This window comes from Littorina saxatilis, linkage group LG17, assembly GCF_037325665.1.
Source record: "Littorina saxatilis isolate snail1 linkage group LG17, US_GU_Lsax_2.0, whole genome shotgun sequence".
NCBI lineage: Eukaryota > Metazoa > Mollusca > Gastropoda > Littorinimorpha > Littorinidae > Littorina > Littorina saxatilis.
In genome coordinates, this window is record NC_090261.1 from 64,753,134 (window position 1) to 64,776,847 (window position 23,714).

At 42.5% G+C, this 23,714-nt stretch overlaps 2 protein-coding genes and 2 long non-coding RNA genes across 4 annotated transcripts in view; 2 read left to right on the plus strand and 2 right to left on the minus strand.

Moving 5' to 3' along the window:
* LOC138952154 (uncharacterized) overlaps positions 1-18,173 on the minus strand; it is a 34,104-nt gene extending 15,931 nt beyond the window's left edge. Inside the window, exon 1 of the long non-coding RNA XR_011451312.1 lies at positions 18,120-18,173. This is a non-coding gene — a long non-coding RNA (uncharacterized lncRNA). The remainder of the gene's footprint in view (positions 1-18,119) is intronic.
* LOC138952152 (transmembrane protein 223-like) lies at positions 35-4,369 on the plus strand. The gene is made up of 2 exons (XM_070323751.1): positions 35-488; positions 3,141-4,369. Exons 1-2 carry the CDS (start codon positions 62-64, stop codon positions 3,434-3,436), a joined length of 723 nt encoding a protein of 240 aa, XP_070179852.1. The 5' UTR covers positions 35-61; the 3' UTR covers positions 3,437-4,369.
* On the plus strand, positions 6,083-23,467 carry LOC138952149 (E3 ubiquitin-protein ligase rnf8-like). Its single transcript, XM_070323749.1, has 9 exons — positions 6,083-6,283; positions 7,649-7,765; positions 9,493-9,758; positions 10,553-10,778; positions 16,924-17,160; positions 18,434-18,613; positions 18,941-19,145; positions 19,622-20,299; positions 20,817-23,467. Exons 1-9 carry the CDS (start codon positions 6,203-6,205, stop codon positions 20,852-20,854), a joined length of 2,028 nt encoding a protein of 675 aa, XP_070179850.1. The 5' UTR covers positions 6,083-6,202; the 3' UTR covers positions 20,855-23,467.
* LOC138952153 (uncharacterized) lies at positions 12,026-15,515 on the minus strand. Its single transcript, XR_011451311.1, has 2 exons — positions 14,844-15,515; positions 12,026-13,730 (listed from the first exon to the last, which is right to left on the minus strand). It is a non-coding gene; the product is annotated as an uncharacterized lncRNA (long non-coding RNA).
* Positions 23,468-23,714: the final 247 nt, after the last annotated feature.

Sequence of the window (23,714 nt, forward strand, 5' to 3'; positions counted from 1 at the left end):
ACGGTTTGAAGCAAACAGAGGCTAAAGCTAACCCACCAAACCATGATCCGCTGTCTGCATCATGGCCCTGCTGAGAGTGTTTTGTAACTGTGCTAAGGCAAACTTGCCTTGTTTCAACGCAGCTATACCCCGCTCTATAGGAAGCTCAATCACAAGAATAAATGTACAGTATGCAGAACGGCTGCAGATGTTTCAGCGACAGTGGATCTCGTCGAAAAAGAAGGCGCTCCCCTTTGAAGTGAACAAATCCAACATTGGCGAGGACATTCTTGTGTATTCTCATAAAAATGAACGATTTTATAAAATGCTGACGTACTTCGGCTGTGCTCAGTTTGCTTTCTGGGCCTACCTGGCGTTGTTTTCGTTTCAAACTTTGCGAGACGCCCCTGAGGAGTCTCCGGGCGAGACGGACGCGTCGTGGTGGCGGAGGGTGGCAGCCCAGGAGAGCAAGTACAAGAACGGCATCAGCGTCCTCTGCTTCTGTTTCGGTGTGTGACAATATTGGGTTAATACAGCTAAAAGTCATGCTCACACACACACACACACACGTACAAACAAGCATGCACATACATATGGAAAATGTAAGTTTTACGCCCTCACGGCAAGGCCATTAGAGGCATGTTACAAAACATTAAAATTCGGAGGGGGGGGGGGGGGGGGGGGGGTGGATGTAGACAGCTGGCTGCCGGGGCTGCTAGAAAAGACCTGAAATGGGCTAGGGACCGGGTTGGGTCGTCTTGGGTCAGTGCTGAAATGGTTACTTTATTGGCTGTTGGCCGAACGGACACCCGGGCTTTATATTTTTTGCATGCATGTATTCGTGTTTCCAAGGCCTAGCTGATGCTTTCGCTGTGACCCTGGGATCTTTATCGTGCGCATGGTGCACACGGGGGTGTTCGGACACCGAGGAGAGTCTGCACAAAGTTGACTCTTATAGGACACACATCCCGCGCCGAACTTGGGGGTTGAACCCACGCTGATAGTAACAACCGGTTTTAAAGCCAGCGCCTCTACCGACTGGGCAAACTCCCCCTCCAATTTGTTGGGGTCAAGAAGTTCCATGGAGGGCGGGGGGTATGGAGTAACACATAGTGGCATCCTGAAAGGCAGAGGCCCCAATTAACCTACAGGTTTGCTTCCATACCAAAAACGCCTCCAGACACGGGAACTTGGGAGCAGAGGCAACAGCTCCGCTTGAATCCCAGAAACCAAATGTGCCTCCAGACACACAGATCCCTTAAACGGCGGAGACTGTGGCCTCTAAGGTTCTCTTGTACCAAACCGCCTCCTGACTCTGCATCAGATTGCTTGCGCTGGCATCTGCTTACATAGACCCACATTAACCCTTACACTGGTGCAATTCTGTAACACATGTTACAATACATAGCCACTGGTGAATTAACAGAGAGAAAAATAAAGAAAAACGGTCATATAGGTTTTCGCATCCATGGGAGGTAATCGGAACCGACCAAACAGACTGAGCCAGTAGCGCGACATATGTCGTGACAACCAGGTGACAGTATAGTAAAGTAGCGCGACATATGTCGCGACAACCAGCCTAAGGGTTAAGTCACCACCGACTGGTAGACACAGACGACATTTGGTAGCACTGACTGCCAGCTTCACGGTCAGGGGCGGATCAGTTCATTTTATGGGGGGGGGTTTCCAAAAGTATATTGTGAAGATATGGGTGTGAAGGCGCGAAGAGCCGAGCCGACGGCGCGAAGCGCCTAGCTTGCTAGGAGGGTCCGGAGGCATGCTCCCCCGGAAAATGTTGAAAAAAAGGATGCAAAATGGTGCAATCTGGTGCATTCTGAGGATGATCATTACCAGTTTCAGGCAGGAGATTTTGTCACTGATTAATACCCCAAAAATTGAAACTCAATGTAAAATAAATAAATGCATACCTCATTCAACATAAAATATTTTAATTTTTTGGCTGGGGGGAGGGGGGCGGAAACCCCAGAAACCCCCCCCTCGTCCGCCCCTGACGGTAATGCGTACCCCTAGCACGGCTCTGCTTGGGTGGGAATGTTCTGAACATACATATATGCTCGTGTGCACACCCATACATACACACGCGCACACACACACACATATGCTTGTACATACACACATGCTTTCCTGCCTCCTCCTGTAACCACACACACACAGAAAGACCTTAACCCCCCCCCCAAAAAAAAAACAAAATAATAATAATAATAATGAAAAATAAAAATAAATAAAGGACAAATGTAAATTGGTACAAGTGACACACACATTTTGGGAGACTTGACTTGATTTTGAGTTGTTTTTTGCGTATTTCTTTTTTGATTCCCTTTATTAAAGGCATACTAACGCACTCCCGTGTTTACAAAGTGTAGTTTGCCCACAATCGATGTCAAACGCACCATAAGACCATATAATGACGATACGTCACCATGCGCGGACCATAATACATGCATTACAGCTTGTTCTAGCCTCTGAAAAAGTGAGGATGTCAACAAAGCCGCGGTGTTCTCTCCCTTGCATCAACGTTACATGTGTTGCCAAATCTATAAATAGGACGATCCAGATCAAAATGAAAATTCAAATATCTCAACATTTAAGGGGTCCTAGACCACAATATTTTGCAGGGAACTTAATTTAGCATGTCTCCAACAGCTGGAGACATGCTAAATTAAGTTCCCTGCAAAATATTGTGGTCTGGGACCCCTTCAATGTTGAGATATTTGAATTTTTATTTTGATCTGGATCGTCCTATTTATAGATTTGGCAACACATGTAACGTTGATGCAAGGGAGAGAACTCCGTGTCGTTGTTGACATCCTCACTTTTTCAGAGGCTAGAACAAGCTGTAATGCATGTATTATGGTCCGCGCATGGTGACATATCGTCTTTATATGGTCTTATGGTGCGTTTGACATCGATTGTGGGCAAACTACACTTTGTAAACACGGGAGTGCGTTAGTATGCCTTTAAGAAATTATAATATTAATATTTTATATAAATTCCCTTCATGATAAAATATTGATTATTAAAGGCAGTGCTCGAATAATCATGTATTCGTGGGGGGTGGGGGATAAAGCCTCAGTCCACTTGCAATTTCCATTTAAAGTTACAGGTATGATTATTTTCCTTATGACGTTTCTATGTTTCAGGTTACATTGTTCTCTGCATCAGCGTCATGTATCCAACAAGAGCAGTACGGAGTCTGTGGCTGTTGAAGGGAGGGAACTCTGTACGTCTTGACACTTACTCCGTTCTTCCCAAACATCGTACGATGACAGTGCCTGTCAACAGCGTCAACTGCCTGCAAACCAGGGCCGATTCTGCGGCACAGATTCCAATGAAAGTCCAAGGAAAATGGTTTTTCTTCCTGTTGGACAAACGGGGCAAATTTCACAACACGGAACTCTTCGACTTTTCTGTTGGCTTGAAAAGATCTGTGAAATAGTGTCAGTATTGTGTTAGTCTGTGTAGGATTTTCAAATTGTTGAACTCTATGAAATAAATGAAACACACAAACACAAAGAAAACAAATGAAAACAAGTCGTGTGGAGTGAAATTACTACATTTGGTCAATCTGTCAAACTCTCTGTGAATGTGACTGAAATTGAACGCAACACATTTTTCACATTTCACATTTTTAACATTCTTTTTAACTTTCTGAGCTTGTTTTTAATCCAAATATAACATATCTTTATATTTTTGGAAACAGGAAATGATAAAAAAAATAAGATGAAATTATTTTTGACCAAAATTTAATTCTAATTAATAGAAAAATGAGGGTGTGACAGTGCCGATACTTTGTGATACTTTCACAAAAAGCCTGATATGAGGTCATCAAAGACATTTATCACACCAAAAAAACAAACTGTCTGGGGATATCATTCTCTGGAACTCATGTATACTTTCATGAAGATCGGTCCAATAGTTTTCTCTGAATCACTCCACACACACATACACACACAACCAACCTCGTCTCAATTTCCCATCTATTAAAAACATTAAGTCAAAACTGGACTAAATGTAAATAAGACACAATGTGAAAGTGTAGCACATATTAACAGCCAGAAACTTGACAGTCCAGATGCTTGACAGTCCATGACACATATGTGCATGCGAGTGATTTCATATAGCATGCAGCATAATGTTATGCCAGAAGAACCTGTAAAAAAAAAAATGTATGCAGTTTTCTGCATGAGATTGTTTGATTTGTACTTCACCAGCTTCAGTGGCACCAATTAGCAAACAAAAAATCACTTTTGACATTTCTGTAATACAGCAGAATATTTGCTTTTCAAATGTTAGTGATTTTTATATTTACGATTACTTCACAAGTAATTCATTTAGTAATTGTCAAAAGAAAATATTAAATGAAGAACAGCAATAAAATTCAATATTACTGTGCAGTCTTGTAAAACTGTCTTTCTGTGTGTGTGTGTGTGTGTGTGTGTGTGTGTGTGTGTGTGTGTGTGTGTGCATATACATGAATATTTATATGCATGTTTTGATGTGTGTGTGTTGTGTTGGAACATTTGTCTTACTGAGCTTGGGTCAGGTAGTAAAAACAAACAAACAAGCTAGGCTGTTAAACAAAATTGTTTGATTTATTATTTTTGTTGCTGATCAATTGTGTTTCCAAAAACAGACATATTTATTCTATTATATATATATAATTCTACAATTCTGAATCCGTGAATAAAAAAAAATTAGAAAAACATGAAAGGTTTGTAAGTGTTTTATTTTTTCATAACTATTAGCGGAGGTGCCATGACGGCACTAGCACCAAAAAATGTTCTTAACCTGCTTTTAAATTTGGTAGGGATAGGGGGTTGGGGGATCTGCGTGTGGGGGGAAGGCTGGGAGTGTCACTCGGATGCCACCTGCTCTTCAACCGCCCCCCTAACTGACCTCCCTAGAAAAAGAGCTAAGAAAAATTAAACCCTTTTATTAAGATTTTTAAATTTTGAGGGGTTGCGTTCTCTCGTCTCCATTGCGATGATAACCTTTTGTGGTGTTGTTGCTCTATTGTTCTGATGGTTGTTGGTTGGTGAAATCTTCTCAGTCAAACCAATAAAAATTGAGTCGAGCAAGTGAAGTCGTTTCTTGTTCTTTACTTTCCCAACGTTCCCGCTCAACTGCTGAGATCTTTTACGAGTCTCGCGGTCTCACGTGATCATAAATTGCTAGTGCGACACAACTCGCAAAACAATCCAACAAGCGCGCAAACAATGCAATAGACAGTCATCGTCTCACATACACCCCCCTGGGACATGCAACGGCGTCCCGACGTTGACCAAGCGTCATCAACGACAAAAGCCAATTTGCACAAACAATTCTTTACCACCAAAAGAATTCTTAAAGACAAAAACGTATGGCAAAACCACAAAGACAATCGTACCGTGCATCAATGGGAAGCCACACTATATCCAAAAATATAAACTGTGCACAACGCTCGCCAAAACATAGGGTGCCAAATGACAACATATCTACACACTGAAAACCATCACACTGAAACCACAAGTTGCGAAAAAGATCCCCAGTCAATTTCATTTAAGCCTTTGTCAAAACGTTTAGGCTAAAAAGTTACTATCTAAAATATTCGTCGTGGCCAAATACATTCACCCTTTTCGTTACAACCACCAAAAGCAACGAACACTGATACACCACAAACAATTTTTTTATATAAAAAAAATCAGGAAATAATGTAGGCCCTACATGTCCGGAATTTGTCCCATGGCAGCAATCTTCTTCTTTATCTTTTACATGCATACCAAGTCCTTGATGCATACAAAAAACACGAGGTTCCTGCAATCAATGTATCGTATGCTGATCCTGCAATCAAAACTGACAGGTCAAGTTAGGTTTGTTAGTACAAACAGGGACCTGACTAGATTATACTAGCTGTACAAAAGCGTCTAATCAATGAACATTACTTTAACTTTACTGTAAAGTGGTGCCATAGTTCACAACTTTACTAAAATTACTGTGAAGTACATGTAACTGTACGTGGAGGACATCGATTTAGTTTTGACTAACCCACGCTGTCAACTCTGTTCTCGCTATCACGTTCAAGTACGCAACCGAGACGATATCTGCGCACCTCCGAAAGTGATGACGTTTTACACGAAGTGCATCTAGCAATCGAGGGAACCGCCACTGTTCGAAGAATTTGACAACAAACCTTCAATGAATCTGTTGCTTTAAAGTAAAAACCATGACGCAAGCGGCCCCGTGCCTTCTCAGTATCGGCAAAACTGCATCAAAATATCGACATTTTCCGTTTTTGGATGACCACGTAAGAATGCAATGTTCAATATATTTTGCTCTTTCAGATTCAATCATTTAGACTAGAGTCTTTCCCATGTCTGAATCAGTGAATGCGACTTGACACAGGTCCAGTGTTCGTTTTCCTTATGTTTCTTTTTTCTTTGTTTGACGAATCACGCTTAGTTTACTATTTGTCCTGGACATGAATCGGAAAGTGGAATATTTCTACACTTTAGTTTTTAGGACTGTACGCTTGTTGGCCAGTGTCTGTGTGACTATGAAGTATGATACTATTCATGTGTGGTGACGGCCGTACGTGTGGTAAACACAAAACATGACAGGACAGCGCTCACACACATTCGTCCCGGGAAGGCCCGGATTCTAACACTCCCGCGAACAGAACACAGAATAAACACAAACATTAGTGCTTTAACAAGCACTTAAGCCCGGTTGCCATGCATGCTTAGACTACACCATGGTGATGAGCTCCCACGGGGAACTTAGCTCTCCCGAGACAGCGCTTACCCGTCTCAGGCGTATTCCTAGGTTCTTTCTGTGTAGTCTCAAATCTTTCAGTGGGGATTTTAACCGCTGCAGCGCGGCTCAACACTTCCAGTCACGGGGTAAAATGGGAGTTGTCTCCCTTAGCCTATCACTATCAGGGTAATTGCCAGCACCACAAGTGAATCGAAAAGGTCAGGCCAGAGCAGTTAAGATTATGTTCTTGTCCAGCAGCTACTCGCTAGTTTCCTCAAAACTCAAACCTTGAAACGATGCAAAGAGATCTAGCTGGGATAGGTTTTGTTTGCAGTCTATGGGATAGGTTTTGTTTGCAGTCTAAGTTCTAACAGTAGTACCACATTTTCATAAGACTTTATCATGTAAGAAGTAATTCAATGTCATATTAATTGTTCCCAGCCTCAGAGGACAACAGGTCAGTCACACACTGTTGGACCTGCAGCTGGATGCATCGGTCACAATGTCCTGATGCCCTGATGCCCTGATTGCTGAAACATTCTTCTGTTACTTTTAGAAGACCTCCTACATGTCAAAACTATCAGACGGCTGACCGGCTAGGGCTCAAAACTATCAGACGGCTGACCGGCTAGGGCTCAAAACTATCAGACGGCTGACCGGCTAGGGCTCAAAACTATCAGACGGCTGACCGGCTAAGGCTCAAAACTATCAGACGGCTGACCGGCTAGGGCTCAAAACAATTAATGCATCAGGTTGAAGTAATTATATGTGTCAATCAATGTCCCTAGAGGGATCGAGACCAATGAGAACAGCACTGTACGTACTTTGTGTTTTAAATTAAGTAGTTATACTAGTGTCTTCATTTTCCTGATGATTTGTGATTAAGGAGATAATGGCTTTTGTTTTCTTCTTGCAGATAAAGATTGGACGAGCTGCTGATGCAACGTATACCATTCTGTCTGCAATGATATCACGTTGCCATGCCGTTATCCAGAGGCAGAAAGACAACACATGGACAATTACAGACAATAAGGTCAGAACTAAAACTAAAGTGACCATTTTGTACGTGTACTTGAATTCGAATGATTGTGTCGAAACGTTCCTGAATCGACACATTTTTGGTAAAAGCGTTTTCTATGACAGTGTAGCAAAGTGTCAACTGATCTCCAAAGAGATCAGGTAATCACCAGCAGCTGCACCCGGGCGCAACCCTGTAAACATGAAAAACACCTACAGGAAGCCATTTGATAAAAATTCACCTACTTTGGCTGTAATATAACTATTATTAGGCCCCTTCTGCATTATTTTAGTGTGGCAGTAGATCATCACGGTTGCATGTTACTGTCTGCAGTATGCAGTAGAACTTTGCTGCAGTACAGCTGAATGAGTGGCAGTTGACGTTTGTACATGTACAGTGAAGTCCGGATGTAGTGATAGCCCTCGGGACCAAATTTTTTTATCACTACATCCGGACTATCATTACACCAGGACGTCCGGTTATAGTGATATTTTTTGTAGGTTTTATCACTACATCCGGACGTCCGGTTATAGTTTTATTTTTGTAGGTTTTATTACTACATCCGGCCAATCGCTTGTAGTTGTAGTGATATCTTCAAAGCTTTTATTGCTACATGCGGCGGCACATTTGGTAAACTAGCCTCAAGGCAGTAACAAGGTGATTTTGGAACCACTATTGATTTCGTTTTGTGACGTTTCTTCTGTCGTCTTTGTCAGGCTTGCAAATGTCCTGTGTTAACCTACCCCCGTCCTGGCAGTTCAACAGCCGGTGTGTGTGTGTGTGTGTGTGTGTGCGTGCGTGCGTGCGTGCGTGCGTGCGTGTGTGTTTTAGAGAGAGAGAGAGAAGGGCCACTTAGAAATAAGGGTTAAATGAAAAATTGTCAGATCAATTTTCCGCTTCAGGGTAAGCACAGTGCGTGGCTGGCTTTTGCTCGCCATTTTGGTAAAGGGAGATTACTCTCGAACATTATCACTACAGCCGGACTTTAGCTTCCCCGGAACTTGAAAATAGTATCACTACAAGCGGACTATCACTATAGCCGGACTGAAAAATATCACTACAACCGGACTAAGTTAACAAAGAACATGAACAACTGGGACCGGGACCCAGAAATTCTATTACTACAGCCGGACTATCACTATATGGGTCTATTACTACAGCCGGACTTCACTGTATATAATTTCAGAGTCTGATGTTTTTATTATTTTAGAGTCAATGGCATCGCTGTGAACGGGAAGCAGCTGACGGCTCAGGAGCATTACACGCTGCAGTACAGCTGAATGAGTGGCAGTTGACGTTTGTACATGTATATAATTTCAGAGTCTGAATGGCATTGCTGTGAACGGGAAGCAGCTGACGGCTCAGGAGCCCTACACGCTGCAGTACAGCTGAATGAGTGGCAGTTGACGTTTGTACATGTATATAATTTCAGAGTCTGAATGGCATCGCTGTGAACGGGAAGCAGCTGACGGCTCAGGAGCCCTACACGCTGCAGTACAGCTGCATGACAGTTAACGTTTGTATGTAATTTCAGAGTCTGAATGGCATTGCTGTGAACGGGAAGCAGCTGACGGCTCAGAAGCCCTACATGCTGCAGTACAACTGCATGACAGTTAACGTTTGTACATGTAATTTCAGAGTCTGAATGGCATTGCTGTGAACGGGAAGCAGCTGACGGCTCAGGAGCCCTACATGCTGCAGTACAGCTGCATGACAGTTAACATTTGTAAATGTAATTTCAGAGTCTGAATGGCATCGCTGTGAACGGGAAGCAGCTGAAGGCTCAGGAGCCCTACACGCTGCAGGAAAGCGATGTGGTTCAGCTGGGGGTCCCGACAGCGCCAGACGTGCCAGCAGAGTTCGTCTACCGCTTCTTTACCTCCCTCAAGTACAGGAGAGAGAACAAGAAAAAACGGCCGTGCAGCAGAGACGACAACCCTGTCAAGCGTTTCAAAGGGTCGGGGGACAAGGATGAACAGTCGGCAGATTCAGAACAAAACGCAGAGAGGTGATAAATGATGGGAATTATTTCATTTTTGCCGTTATTTTCAAGTGTCTGTGCCTGGTGCATAATGCTCATGTTTGTGTTTGATGTGTAAGAGAGTTTCAATTTTGTAAACAGAATCGGCTGTTCGTGTGTGTATCAAAGGTGTAAATGCACGGGTGGGATTCTTCCGGTATATGCCGGAAATCCGGATTCGTAATGTCTGTGGTGAAGGTTTTTTGGTTGTTAATTATACAAATCCTTCCTTGTCTGGGGGCCCCCAGACCCACCCTGGACATTCTTCCTTGTCTGGGGCCCCCAGACCCCCCTTGGACATTCTTCCTTGTCTGGGGGCCCCCAGACCACCCCTGGACATTCTTCCTTGTCTGGGGGCCCCCAGACCCCCCCTGGACATTCTTCCTTGTCTGGGGGCCCCCAGACCCCCCCTGGACATTCTTCAGGATTCATGACATTTTTCAGACCCACCCATGTAAATGACTATTTTCTTGATTGACTGTTACTGAAATGGTTTACCCTTTGCTGAGGCTTATTGCATGAGTTGACCTGTCTTTGACTTCCGTAATTTCTGATCCTGAGGCTCCAAATTATGACCATCTTGACATGTAACAACAAGAAAACTATTCTTGAATAAAGTTGAAATAGTTGATTATAGATTTGCTACGAGTGGGAGTACAATCACCAATTTCTTTTCTTGTTCTTGATTTTGACTTCGATTATAAAAGATTTGGTAGGTTTGTTGCGAATATGATTACCAGATTCTTAGCCTGTTGTTGTTCAGTTTTTCTGTGTTTTATCAGAGGGAGGGCGGAGAACGTCCAAGCAGCGGAGAAGGGCGAGGCAGAGCAGAAGGTGAAGGCCGCGTATGAGGAGCAGCTCCAGGCCCTGGCCCAGCAGCTGAAGGACAAGGAGCAGGAAAAGTCGGCCATCCAGGAGCAGCTCCAGCAGGAGAGGGAGCAGCGACAGGTGATGGAGGAGAGGCAGAAGGAGCAGGAGGAGAAAGTCTGTCAGCTGGACGCGCAACAGGTGAGAAGTGGCTATTGCAGGCAGTCTCAACACATTTTGGGTAAAATCAGGGCCATAAACTGCAGACACAAAAATGGAACATATTTTAGAGTCAAACCAGGGCCATAAATTGCACACACAGAAATGGAACATCACACATTTTCCATAGTGTAAGTGACACATTTTGAGAAGGATATGAGCATTGAATGAAGAAGTTATGGGTTGATCCACTTTCCGTGTCATTCCATACAGACTGGTGTCAATGATGTGATTTCTCACTGCTGTCACAGTGTAGGGGTTAATCCACTTCCTCTGTCATTCCTTGTGGACCTGTGTCAATCAGGCAATCTAAACCTCAGCCATTTTGTTGATTTCCACGAAAGCAAAAAGTGTTTTTCTTTACATGCACAATTGATCTTTCACCAGAGGGGGTTTTCACCAGAGGGGGTTGTCACCAGAGGGGGTTGTCACCAGAGGGGGTTGTCACCAGAGGGGGTTGTCACCAGAGGGGGTTGTCACCAGAGGGGGTTGTCACCAGAGGGGGTTGTCACCAGAGAGGGGGTTCACCAGAGGGGGGGTTCACCAGAGGGGGTTGTCACCAGACGGGGTTGTCACCAGAGGGAGTTGTCACCAGAGGGGGTTGTCACCAGAGGGGGTTCACCAGAGGGGGTTGTCACAAGAGGGGGTTCACCAGAGGGGGTTAAATTCATATTGACCAGCTTCAGCGTCAGCTTCTGGGGTTGTTGCCCCCAGATCCCCACCAGGGGGATCTGCCTAAGGACCCCCGGCGTTATTAAGGGGGGACAGGGTAGGCAAGCACTTTTTTTTTTTATTTTGGAAACAGCTTGCTGCTTGTTTGATTTTTGCAAGCAGAATAACCTAATTAAGGGAAACCATTTTAAATTTTGAGTGAAAAGCAATTTTTGGGGGTTTTATTCACCAAAATGTGAGAAAAACGTTATAAAATGTGCTTTTTTAAAAATGTTGCAGTTTGTGAACCAGTGCATGTTTTGATCCAATTTTTCTTCTTTGCAGCAATATGTGTGTGTTTAATAATTCTGTGTATCGAAAAGCATTTCTAAGCAATATATTATTTTAATTTAGCATTTTCAGTTACCGGTTCAGTTTTGATAAGAAAAATACATGAAATCCTAACTGTCAGACTCATAAAAACCCAACCAATGCACTGAACTCTTATTCCATACACAGAACTGATGCTGTACAACTCATAAACAACATATACAAAAACTGAACAAATCCATCAAGCCTTTCAAAAGTTGCAACATTTTAATTGTAGCGTTTTGTCTGAAAATTACATTCAGAGAAAACAGCATTTTAAAGATTTGAACCAGTACATAAAAAAAACAGTAGCACAGTGCACCCTGAATTCATATGTTTTTATCAGAATGACCACTTTACTATGTAGGGAAAAGGATTTGACAATCAAATTATCAGGATTTTTTTTATATACATCATATGAAAACAGCCATCTTTGTTTGTACCGATATGAAAACATGAATCAGAACCAAACTGTCAGACTCATAAAAACCCAACCAATGCACTTAACTCTTATTCCATACACAAAACTGACGCTTTACAAATCATAAACAACATAAACAAAAATGAAACAAATCCATCAAGCCATTCAAAAGTTGCAACATTTTAATTACAGATGTTTGTCTGAAAATTACATTCAGAGAAAACAGCATTTGAAAGATTCCAACCAGTACCTCAAACTAGTAGCACAGTGCAGCCTGAATTGATATGTTTTTATAAGAATAACCACTTTACTATGATGGGGAAATGATTTGACGATCAAATTATCCAGACTTTTTTTAAAAAATCATTTGAAAACTCATCTATGTTAGTGCAGATATGAATCAAAACGAAACTGTCGGACTCATAAAAACACAAGGAATCCACTGTATTCTTATTCCATGCACAGAAATGGTGCTTCACAAATCATAAACAACATATACAAAATTGGAACAAATCCATCTTGCCATTCAAAAGTTACAACATTTTAATTACCACATTTTGTCTCAAATTACATGTAGAGAAAACAGCATGTAAAAGAGTCTCACTAGTACCCCGGTAAACTAGTACCACAGTAGAGCTTGAATTAATGGGGTGGGTTTTTTTTTAACCAGAATAACACTTTAACTATGAAGGGCAAATGATTTGATAATCAAATTATCAGATTTTTTTGATTTAAAAAAAAATTATATGAAAACATTAAAAAAGTCAATTATCTGTGTTTGTGCTGATATGAAAATATTGATCAGAACCGAACTGTCAGACTCATAAAAACCCAACGGATGCACTGATTTCTTATTCCATTGCATAGACATGATGCTTCACAAATCATCAACAACATTACATAAATGTTATATATACACAAATGGAACAAAGCTATCAAGCCATTCAAAAGTTGCAACATTTTAATTACAGTATTTCTGTGCTCAATCCTAACACTGCAGCAAATTTCTGTAAAGCTGAATGTCCCTTTCCATGTACCAACTTGGTCATACGCGGATTATTTAAAATGCAACTTTACCACCCGAAGCGTTGCAAACACCGGGAGAAGAGTAAACAACTGCAGACTTGAATGGACACTCATATGCACTCCAGATGCAGGGCCTGTGCATCACCTTCTTTCATAATCAGACTGCTATCAGACAAGCATTCAGTACAGGATATAAACGTTTCAGCAATAGATTGAGCTGATCAATATGTTGACAAAAGCCCAACACATGTCAGCGGAGTGACGTTGCACAGTACCAGTATCCATATCTGCTTGTGATGGGTCAGAAGATGGCAAAGTATCTGTATCTTCTTATGGTTGGTCAGAAGATGGCAAAGCTGATGTTTCTGCTGTGGAAGAGGGTAGTTCCGGTTTAGCAAACTTTTCCATCAGGTCAATCTTTCTCCTCGCTGCCACCACAGGAGGACTGGCTCTCCCCTTGCTCCAACCTAATAAATACACAAACACTGATTTAATATTTGATACAACTGTCCATGGTTTTTGTTTGTAATAAGCTGCAAATTTTAAGACTCAATATAAACGTCAACAAGTGCTTATGTACTTTATTTTGCAAATGACCATGTTACATGGGGTGTACCTCAACTTTTTGGCTAGGCTGGTAAATCAGAAATCCCAATCAGCCCCCAACCACTCACAAAAGACATTCATTAATTGGCCCCTATCACAAAATGTACATGTCAAGTTTACTATGGGATTTGAGTAACCACACAATCACATACACACAGGAACTAATACTGAAACTAGCTGAATTATTTTCTTTCTTTCTTTCTTTCTTTTCATATTTTTCTTTTAAAATTAATTTATTTCATCACACTTGCTATGTATTTGCTTGTTTCTTGTCTGTTGTCTGTTTTGTGTGTGTGTGTGTGTGTGTGTGTGTTCTGTGTGTGTGTATACATTTTCAGATTTCCTAAACCTAGCACTGTTTGCAGGTGATCTTTATGCTTTTGATTCATGAGTTGCATCCCCAGTCCTTTAGTTTAACTCTTTTTTTTTCTTTGGTGAAGTAAATTGGATCTATTTTTTTTTATTCCTTAGTTAATGGAAAAGATTTGACAACAATATTGCTGTCAATGATAGGTTGGTCAGCCATGCTGGTGTAAACCAATCCTTTAGAATTAGAGAACGCTCTCTAGTAGGGTACTTATTTTCCTACGGTCAATGACCAGAAACAGAAACTGTGTCAGTCGTACATCGCTCAGATGCTGCTTCTCAGTTTGACCCCAGACAAAGAATACTGATGACATGTTACACCATAGTAAGCTCTCAAGGACTGGCCAGCGAAGAACAATAAAATAGGGGTTGTGAAGACGATATCACAGAGATGATCGAGGGTGGGGGTGGGGGTGGGGGGGGGGGCTTTGCGGCGGCGGCATGGTCAGTAAATTGGATCAAGAAACCCGCAAAATACTTCGGACACAAACTGTTTATCATTTACCTGCAAACCCTAACACATTCTTACAACAACAACAACATAACGATGTGCAATAAATCACGTTGTCAAACAAACAAGATCGAAAAGAGAAAGAAGCAAAACCCACCTCGTCGAGTCAAGAATCTTAGAATGTCGTCTGCTTAAATACGATCATGTTGGTTCATTTCGGAGTGTTGTTACTTCCTTCTACTGTTCGCTGCTGCTGGTTCATCTTTCTCTGATATTTCTTGCCACTATGCCGAACATTTCCAATGTTAGGGTTGTTCTCCGCAGCTCAAAACTTTGAAAAATGCTGCTGAATCGGTGAAAACGTCATGGATTTGTTGACACCGGGGGACTGATAAGTTGTCTACTGCGCTTGCGCCAAATGCCTTTGACCTACATATATTTGCATATATTAATTCCGGGGTTTCGGTTGGAACGGATTCTCTCTCTTTGTGCCTATGTCAACGGAAATTCCCCAACGGTGATGACGTCATCTTGAAGAACGGAAATTTCCACACAGTTTGAACAGCGAAGGGTCATGTCATGTGCGCACATTTACCAGCACGGAGTATCCAAAGTTGACCATTTTTTCGATTTTTTTGATAAAACACAGACAAAAACAACAAAACATCGGTTTGAAAATGGTTTTATTTACATGAATACATGTCTAAAATGACAAAAGCAGATTATTGAATGCATTCCAGGATGTTCAAAGGTGTGAAAAATGCAACAACCCCAAAAAGGTGTATGAGACCAAAAATAACTCATTTTGCCTACCCGGTCTGCCCTTAACAGACCTGTGCACATCTACGGTTTCTCCGTAATTTCTCCGATTTTTATATGCAGAATACAGTGATACGGATTTTTGACTCACATGCGAAGCAAAAGTGAGTCTATGTACTCACCCGAGTCGTCCGTCCGTCCGGCCGGCCGGCCGGAAAACTTTAACGTTGGATATTTCTTGGACACTATTCAGTCTATCAGTACCAAATTTGGCAAGATGGTGTATGATGACAAGGCCCCAAAAAACATACATAGCATCTTGACCTTGCTTCAAGGTCAAGGTCGCAGGGGCCATAAATGTTGCCTAAAAAACAGCTATTTTTCACATTTTTCCCATTTTCTCTGAAGTTTTTGAGATTCAATACCTCACCTATATATGATATATAGGGCAAAGTAAGCCCCATCTTTTGATACCAGTTTGGTTTACCTTGCTTCAAGGTCAAGGTCACAGGAGCTCTTCAAAGTTGGATTGTATACATATTTTGAAGTGACCTTGACCCTGAACTATGGAAGATAACTGTTTCAAACTTAAAAATTATGTGGGGCACATGTTATGCTTTCATCATGAGACACATTTGGTCACATATGATCAAGGTCAAGGTCACTTTGACCCTTATGAAATGTGACCAAAATAAGGTAGTGAACCACTAAAAGTGACCATATCTCATGGTAGAAAGAGCCAATAAGCACCATTGTACTTCCTATGTCTTGAATTAACAGCTTTGTGTTGCATGACCTTGGATGACCTTGACCTTGGGTCAAGGTCACATGTATTTTGGTAGGAAAAATGTGTAAAGCAGTTCTTAGTGTATGATGTCATTGCTATGTAAAGATCAAGGTCAAGCATGTGAGTCGTATGGGCTTTGCCCTTCTTGTTTATTAAAATTCCGAAATTCCGATGTTTTATTCAAAAAAATTGTTTTTGTACTTTTTTTCTGTTTTGACCAATTAGTTGGCCATTGCGCTGAAAAGACGTTTTCCGATTTACCGGAAGCGCGCTTGTTCTCAGCATTGAATCTTTGTTGTTAGACTTAGTTCGTCCAGCGTCTGCGTGGCAACCTGTGATTGAAGTGAAACATGGACAAGAAAAAAAGAGTGCGAGATTTAGATAATGAAGAGGAGACACAAGCTCTGTCACCAAAGAAGAAGAAAATGGCACAACAGTGCTGGAAGTCCACTTATTCTCAGCCAGTTTTTCCAGTGGTTCAGTTTGTGTGTTTTGTGAGCAGAATTACGTCTTGAACTGTCGTTACAGCTTACTACTGAAACATGTTAAAAACTACTGAAATTTGGTTTGTTTACTACTGATGAGCGTTTTGAGTGTGCACAGGTCTGTATTAATTTCCTTGAAACTCATTCTTCCTTGAAATTGAATGGATTGCCTAGTCAATGATGTGACCTGTGACTGGTGCCCACAGAAACAACTGGTGCAGGAGCAAGCGGTGGCGGAGGAGAAGATGCGCCAGCAGTTGGAGGAGGAGCTCAGGCGACGGGAGACACTGCTACGGGAACAGATGCAGCAACAGCTGTTGTCCCTGGCGACGGAGAAGAGCCAGGTGGAGCAGCGACTGCAGACAGAGATGGAGAAAGCCGTGCAGGAGAAGGACAGAGAGCTGCAGGACAGACTGCACGGGGAGAAAGACAGGCTGCAGAAGGTGAGCGCTTTGACTGTTGTGCGTGTCGTGAGATGTCATGTCAAGTCAAGTCAAGTCAAGTTTTATTCCGATAAAAACCCCGTGAGGGTACATGGAAAATTAAAAAAAACACAGTAAAAACACATTTCTTTCAACACCAAATAAAAGGAACTAAAACAAAAAGAAATCAGACTATGTACAGAAAAGGGAGTTTAGGGGTGAGGGAGAGCAAAAACAATACAAGAAACAATTCAACAATAATAATAATAAATAATAATAATAATAATAATAATAATAATAACAATAATAATAATAATAATAAAACACACAAAGTAATTACATACATTTCTTTACTATGGGAAATGGGGGGAAGGGGGAGGGGGGGGGGTGATGGGTGAGTTAACATAAGGACAAAAATACTATTACAAACAACACAAAACAGATAACGGAGTATAAAGCTAAAAGAGAATTAAATTTTACTCGCTTCTCAAACAGTCCATGACAAGTGTCATGAACTTTGCGAGTTTTAGCAATAAACTCTTTTTTGTAGTGGAAAAAAGCTCTCTGAATTTAACTGAATTGGGGCGGGCATAATAATAGCACCGTAACAACTGTTTTCTATAATTGGTAAAAAAAGGACATACAAGAATATAATGGAACTCGTCCCCAAGGTCACCTGATGAACATTTGTGACAGATTCTGTCTTGTCTGGGAATACCAAGAGTCCTACCTTTTTGTATAGGCAATTTATGATCTTGTCAAATCAGATGAGATTGGAAGGTTTTCTTTTTTGTATATATATATGGACCAAAAATGTTTTTCTCGTCTCTGTGTGGACTATGATAGTACAAGGTTAGATCTGTTGTGTAAAAACACTGCACTGGTTGAGTTTGAGAGGTGGACAGGCTGTTAAGCGTGCATGGTTTTGAGGGTTATGAAAATAACACTATCAGTTGTGCAGAGCACCGTCGCGATATAACCTTGAATGGTTGAAAACGACGTTAAACACCAAATAAAGAAAGAAAGATGTACAGAGCACCCCTCCTGTCAAAGTGCTTGCTGTGAAGAGAAGCTGTGCATGCAGCACTGTTGTCACAGATCACGAATGAAGGTCATAAGCATTAGAATAAATAAACTGGTCATGAATCTCTAGGTATCAGTGTGAGCCTCCTTCGGCCTGGTGTACCAATCCTGTGTGAGTGAATAGAGTGTAGCTTTTCAGCGTAGCTTCCTAAAACTGTATGTATTGTATATGTATGCAGGAGTTGTCAACAGTATTGTGTTGGGTCTCCAGGTGATAGAGGCCAAAGAGCTAGAGCAGAAGGCGCTGGAAAGCCAGCTGGCAGAGAGCAGGCAGGAGAACGAGAAAGCCAAGGCCGACACCCTCACCACACGAGATGCCATTCTGTCAGAATTTGCTGAAACCATGGAAACAGAACTTCAGTGCTCAATCTGCAATGAGCTGTTTATCAAGGTTTGGGCTTACACAATTTAACTACAGCCAGAAGAAAACAGTTTACCATGTGTTATGAAATAGATGTTTGCTTTAGGTCAGTCAGTTGTGCTTCCCGCATGCTTTTTCTGTTTTATGCTTGAAAGTTGAAAGTACATGTAGATTGGTTCTGGTAGAGTCGTTTTATCTGTCATAAGAGTTGACAGCAGGGACATTCCAATTGTTTATATGGCACAGGTGCCTACAAGATACTGTGGTTCCATCAAGTAGAAAGTAGAAATTGTCTTTGACTGAAGCGAGACATACGTTGGCTTGAGAAATAAGAGTGTCGTTGTGTATGATGTGCAGGCCACGTCCCTCAACTGTTCCCACGCGTTCTGTGCGCTGTGCATACGTCAGTGGCTGGCCGTGAAGAGGGAGTGTCCCAACTGTCGGACGGCCGTGGCGTCACAGATGAGATCCATCGTGCTGGACAATTACATTGACCGTATGGTGGCTCAGCTCAGCGAGGAGATGAAGGAACGTCGCGCTCAGCTGGTGGTGGAGAGACAAGGTCAGGGTTATACATTGATGATTGGTGCACACTACATTCTCGTCATGTCAAGGTCTCAGCTGTAACTGTTGTGGAAAAATTTGAGATTTATACCAGTTACTGTATTTTCAAGATTACAAGGGGCTTGGCTGTATTTGGTACAGCCCCCACTTTTTAGGCAAAATGAGAAAAATCCACACAATAGACACTTCAGGTGTATTCGGATACGAGCCAATGTAAGTACAGGGTGAAAATGTGTTTGTTGAAGTTGAAGTAACAAAAATTGCGCCTCATAGTCCAGAAAGTATGGGTTGAAATTGTCTTTAGCTGTGCTGAGGAGAGTGTCAATTAGGTCAAAGTGCATGTCAGTGTATTAACAATACCTTGGAACTTGGAAGGAGGGAGGTAGTGAAAGAATTAGAGTCCTTGATGTTGGTGCTGTTTGTTTTGCAAGAGTTACACATGATCACACTTACCTTGCTGGCCTCGCTGTGCAGAGGCAGAGAAGAAGCTGGACGAAGCGGAGAAGAAAGCGCAGGCCGGCCCCTCGGGGGCCAGGGGGCGTGGTGGTCGACAGAGGGGGCGGGGCAGGGGCAGAGGTCGCACGATAGAGGACGTTATGGCCGGACAACTGACCAGCATGCTCACAGCCAACAGATTGACCAACTTAACAACGCAGCTAGCCAGGGGCGGTGCTAATGCCAACAGAGTGACCAATTTAACAGCCCAGGCAGCGAGGGGCGGTGCAACGGCCACAGCCACTAGGGCTGCAGCAGCCTCAGGAACAACGACACGCGCAGCAGCCACAACTGCAGCAGCCACAGCCACGTCAGCAATGAACACAACAGGGGTGCCGACTGTGGGCGCCCAAGAGACAGTGGGACCACCGGACGTCACACCCACAGTCACTGACGGCAGTGTCGGCACTGAGACAATGGGAGACGCAGCGGGTGCAGAGGCTATTGTCGTCAGTGACAACGAGTCTGTGGTGATCACCGACAGTGAAGAGGAGGGATGGGACGACAGCGATGATGAAATGCAGTTTTCTGAGGACTGGGGAACGCCAAGGAGGCATCATGGGAGTGACGACTCGGACAACTCGGAAAATGATGACAGTGATTCCACAGACGGGACAGGGGCTTACTACGGTGGCTACGGAAGGTGCTACAGATGTGGTAAGTGTATGGTGTATTTAGCATGTAGGTATCCGTACAGAACAGAGTTTAAACAGCATAGCTGTCTACTTGCACTGTGATGAACGAGGGTTGTGTGCTTAGTGTTCATCATAGCAACAGGTCCGTACTTCTGTAGCTCCTTTTGCCTGCCATGAGGCTGAACACGATTGGAAGTTGAGAAGCTTTGTATAATCAGAAGTTCTAGCTTGATGTCTTCTGTGAAAAAGGATCATGCGACATAGTACAAGCAGTACAAGCAAAACCAGTTCGTAGCAGTTAGAGATGATCAGGATAGTTGATGAGGATGCCAGTTCAGAAGAGCGACTGGGTCCATTTTCACCGAGTGGAGTATGGTTTACTGTCACAGACTGTTTTAGATGGCTATTCTAACATTATGCCAGTTACAATAATGTCGTCCGATTGGAACCACCAGCAATATCAATCAGCCTTTGTTTTAATTATTTATGATTTCAATCAGCTGTGGTCATCTCGTGTTGATGGTGTATGTCTGTTACAGGGTGCAGAGGTCACTGGGCCAACGGCTGTCCCAACTGACCGCCTCAAGCCACACGCAATCCTCACACACAAAGGCAGCAACACCTCAGGGCCACTTTCAACAGACAATGTTTGCTTTCAAAGGTGTGACTTTTGAAACTTACAAATGTGGAGTGTTCTTGCACTCACCCAGTTGCAAGTCGTGTTATAACTTTCCATTCAGTCAGTAGTCCCAGATTAGGCATGATTATGATATTACTTTTCTCTCAGTGTGTTATGTTGATACTTGAGATCAATGTTCTACATCCCCCCGCGGGTTAGGAAGAAGAAATTACCCGATGCTCCCCAGCATGTCGTAAGAGGCGACTAACGGATTCTGTTTCTCCTTTTACCCTTGTTAAGTGTTTCTTGTATAGAATATACATGTAGTCAATTTTTGTACAGATTTTTGTTAAAGGCAGAGTAAGCCTCCCGTAAACCATCACAGATACGGTCAGGCTTTTACGCACAGTACAAACACCCTTTCATTTAAACACTCACCAATTGAGAACATCCTAGGTGCCCTCCGTAAAGAGCGAACAATTTTCAAAGAATTTATTTTTGCGTGGTTTATCTTATCCCTGAGCCATCGTGAACCCGTGTGATCCAGTTTTCCCTTTTCACAATGCAGTCGTCAGTTAGTCATTTGAATGCGACTCGACGTGAGCTTATCTACAATAGCACGTTGTTTATGCACGAAACAACGGCTGTGGTTCACAAGAACTCTTGCGATGGCTTTTGACTGTTGAGAGGAACGGCGATTTGCACTGATAAACCGTCGTCTGCTACGACCCTTGCGTGACCCTGCTTCCGGGCTTTTCTTTTTTTAAACTTTCACAACTTCGAATTGTTCTGATCTTGTCTTGATGAAAAACGAATTCTTTTATGATTAAAGAATGTTTGTGTAACAAGCTGTCAATTTATTATTTAGATTTTAAAAGTTAGGTCTAGCGCAAAAACGAGGCGCCGTTGTTGTTAACGGAACAAGTCTACGAAAATAAATTCTTGGAAAATGTCTCACGCTCGACAGAAAGCAGCCAGGATGTTCCCGTTCGGTGAGCGTTCAAATGGAAGTATGCTTGTACTGTATTTAGACGCTCGGGGAGCTCTGTGATGGTTTACGGGAAGCTTACTGTGCCTTTAAGCAGTATACATGTAAGAAATGTTAAGTCCTTTGTACTGGAAACTTGCATTCTCCCAGTAAGATAATATATTGTACTACGTTGCAAGCCCCTGGAGCAAATTTTTGATTAGTGCTTTTGTGAACAAGAAACAATTGACAAGTGGCTCTATCCCATCTCCCCCCTTTCCCCGTCGCGATATAACCTTCGTGGTTGAAAACGACGTTAAACACCAAATAAAGAAAGAAAGGTTGCTTTGGATGGTTTGATATTTGGTTTAGTCCTTACCAAATTATGATTCTTCTTTCTGACACTTGACAGCACGATGGTTAGCCTGGAAGTGAACAAATATGTCCGTAGAAGACATTCCTAACCATGTAGTCGGGCAAAGGGTCCAGTGCCGGCTGTTTTAAATTATTTAAAAAAACATCAAATCAATTTTTCTTTTCACGGCTTAAGCAGGAAACTTGTTGAGGGTGATTAGTACTACCTTGTGTTGAAATGTAGTGGGGGTGTACAGACCTACAGCCGTGTGCACTGGTCACCTCCTTTACAGCCGTGTGCACCGGTCACCTCCTTTACAGCCGTGTGCACCGGTCACCTCCTTTACAGCCAGGTTCCGTTTGGTTTTGTATTGACATCATTCACACACACATGGCATGAACCCACTTACACATGGAGGTGTCATAGGTCCACGATCATCAACACATGGAGGTGTCATAGGTCCACGATCATCAACACATGGAGGTGTCATAGGTCCACGATCATCAACACATGGAGGTGTCATAGGTCCACGATCATCAACACATGGAGGTGTCATAGGTCCACGATCATCAACACATGGAGGTGTCATAGGTCCACGATCATCAACACATGGAGGTGTCATAGGTCCACGATCATCAACACACGGAGGTGTCATAGGTCCACGATCATCAACACATGGAGGTGTCATAGGTCCACGATCATCAACACATGGAGGTGTCATAGGTCCACGATCATCAACACATGGAGGTGTCATAGGTCCACGATCATCAACACATGGAGGTGTCATAGGTCCACGATCATCAACACATGGAGGTGTCATAGGTCCACGATCATCAACACATGGAGGTGTCATTGGTCCACGATCATCAACACATGGAGGTGTCATAGGTCCACGATCATCAACACATGGAGGTGTCATAGGTCCACGATCATCAACACATAGAGGAAGGTTTCTGAAGAGATAGATTTTCTGAAGAATGTCTTCCTGCAGCACATTCGAAAATGTTTTGCGATCGTAGAACCATTTAGGCAAAGAGATTTTTAGAAGCTGGGAGGTTTATACGCTCATCTTTTTGGGCAGACATGTAATAATCATTCTCATGTATATATGTTACTTGACATGACAAGTATTAGTGAAGTATTTTTTATCTTTTTCCTTGACTCATTTTGTGTGTTGCAAGTGGAAAAAATAAATGTGTATGCATGGATGGTTTATTTCAATTTGAAAATAAACAGCCTGTACATTGTAGTGTTTGTGTGCCCTCATTTCTGCTGTTAAGCTTAGGTGTGTGCGAGTGTGTGTGCGCTCAGATTTGCTGCTTAGTTTCACATTGTTAAATTATACAGAACTTCAGAGAAGAAATTCCTGTCACATTGGTACAAAAAGGCTGCGTAAATAAAATAGTCATGCACACCACAGGCTACCCTTAGAATTAAATCAAATTAACGTCTGTTCACAGTTTTAACTGTTTACATTAGCATTAGTGATCAATATA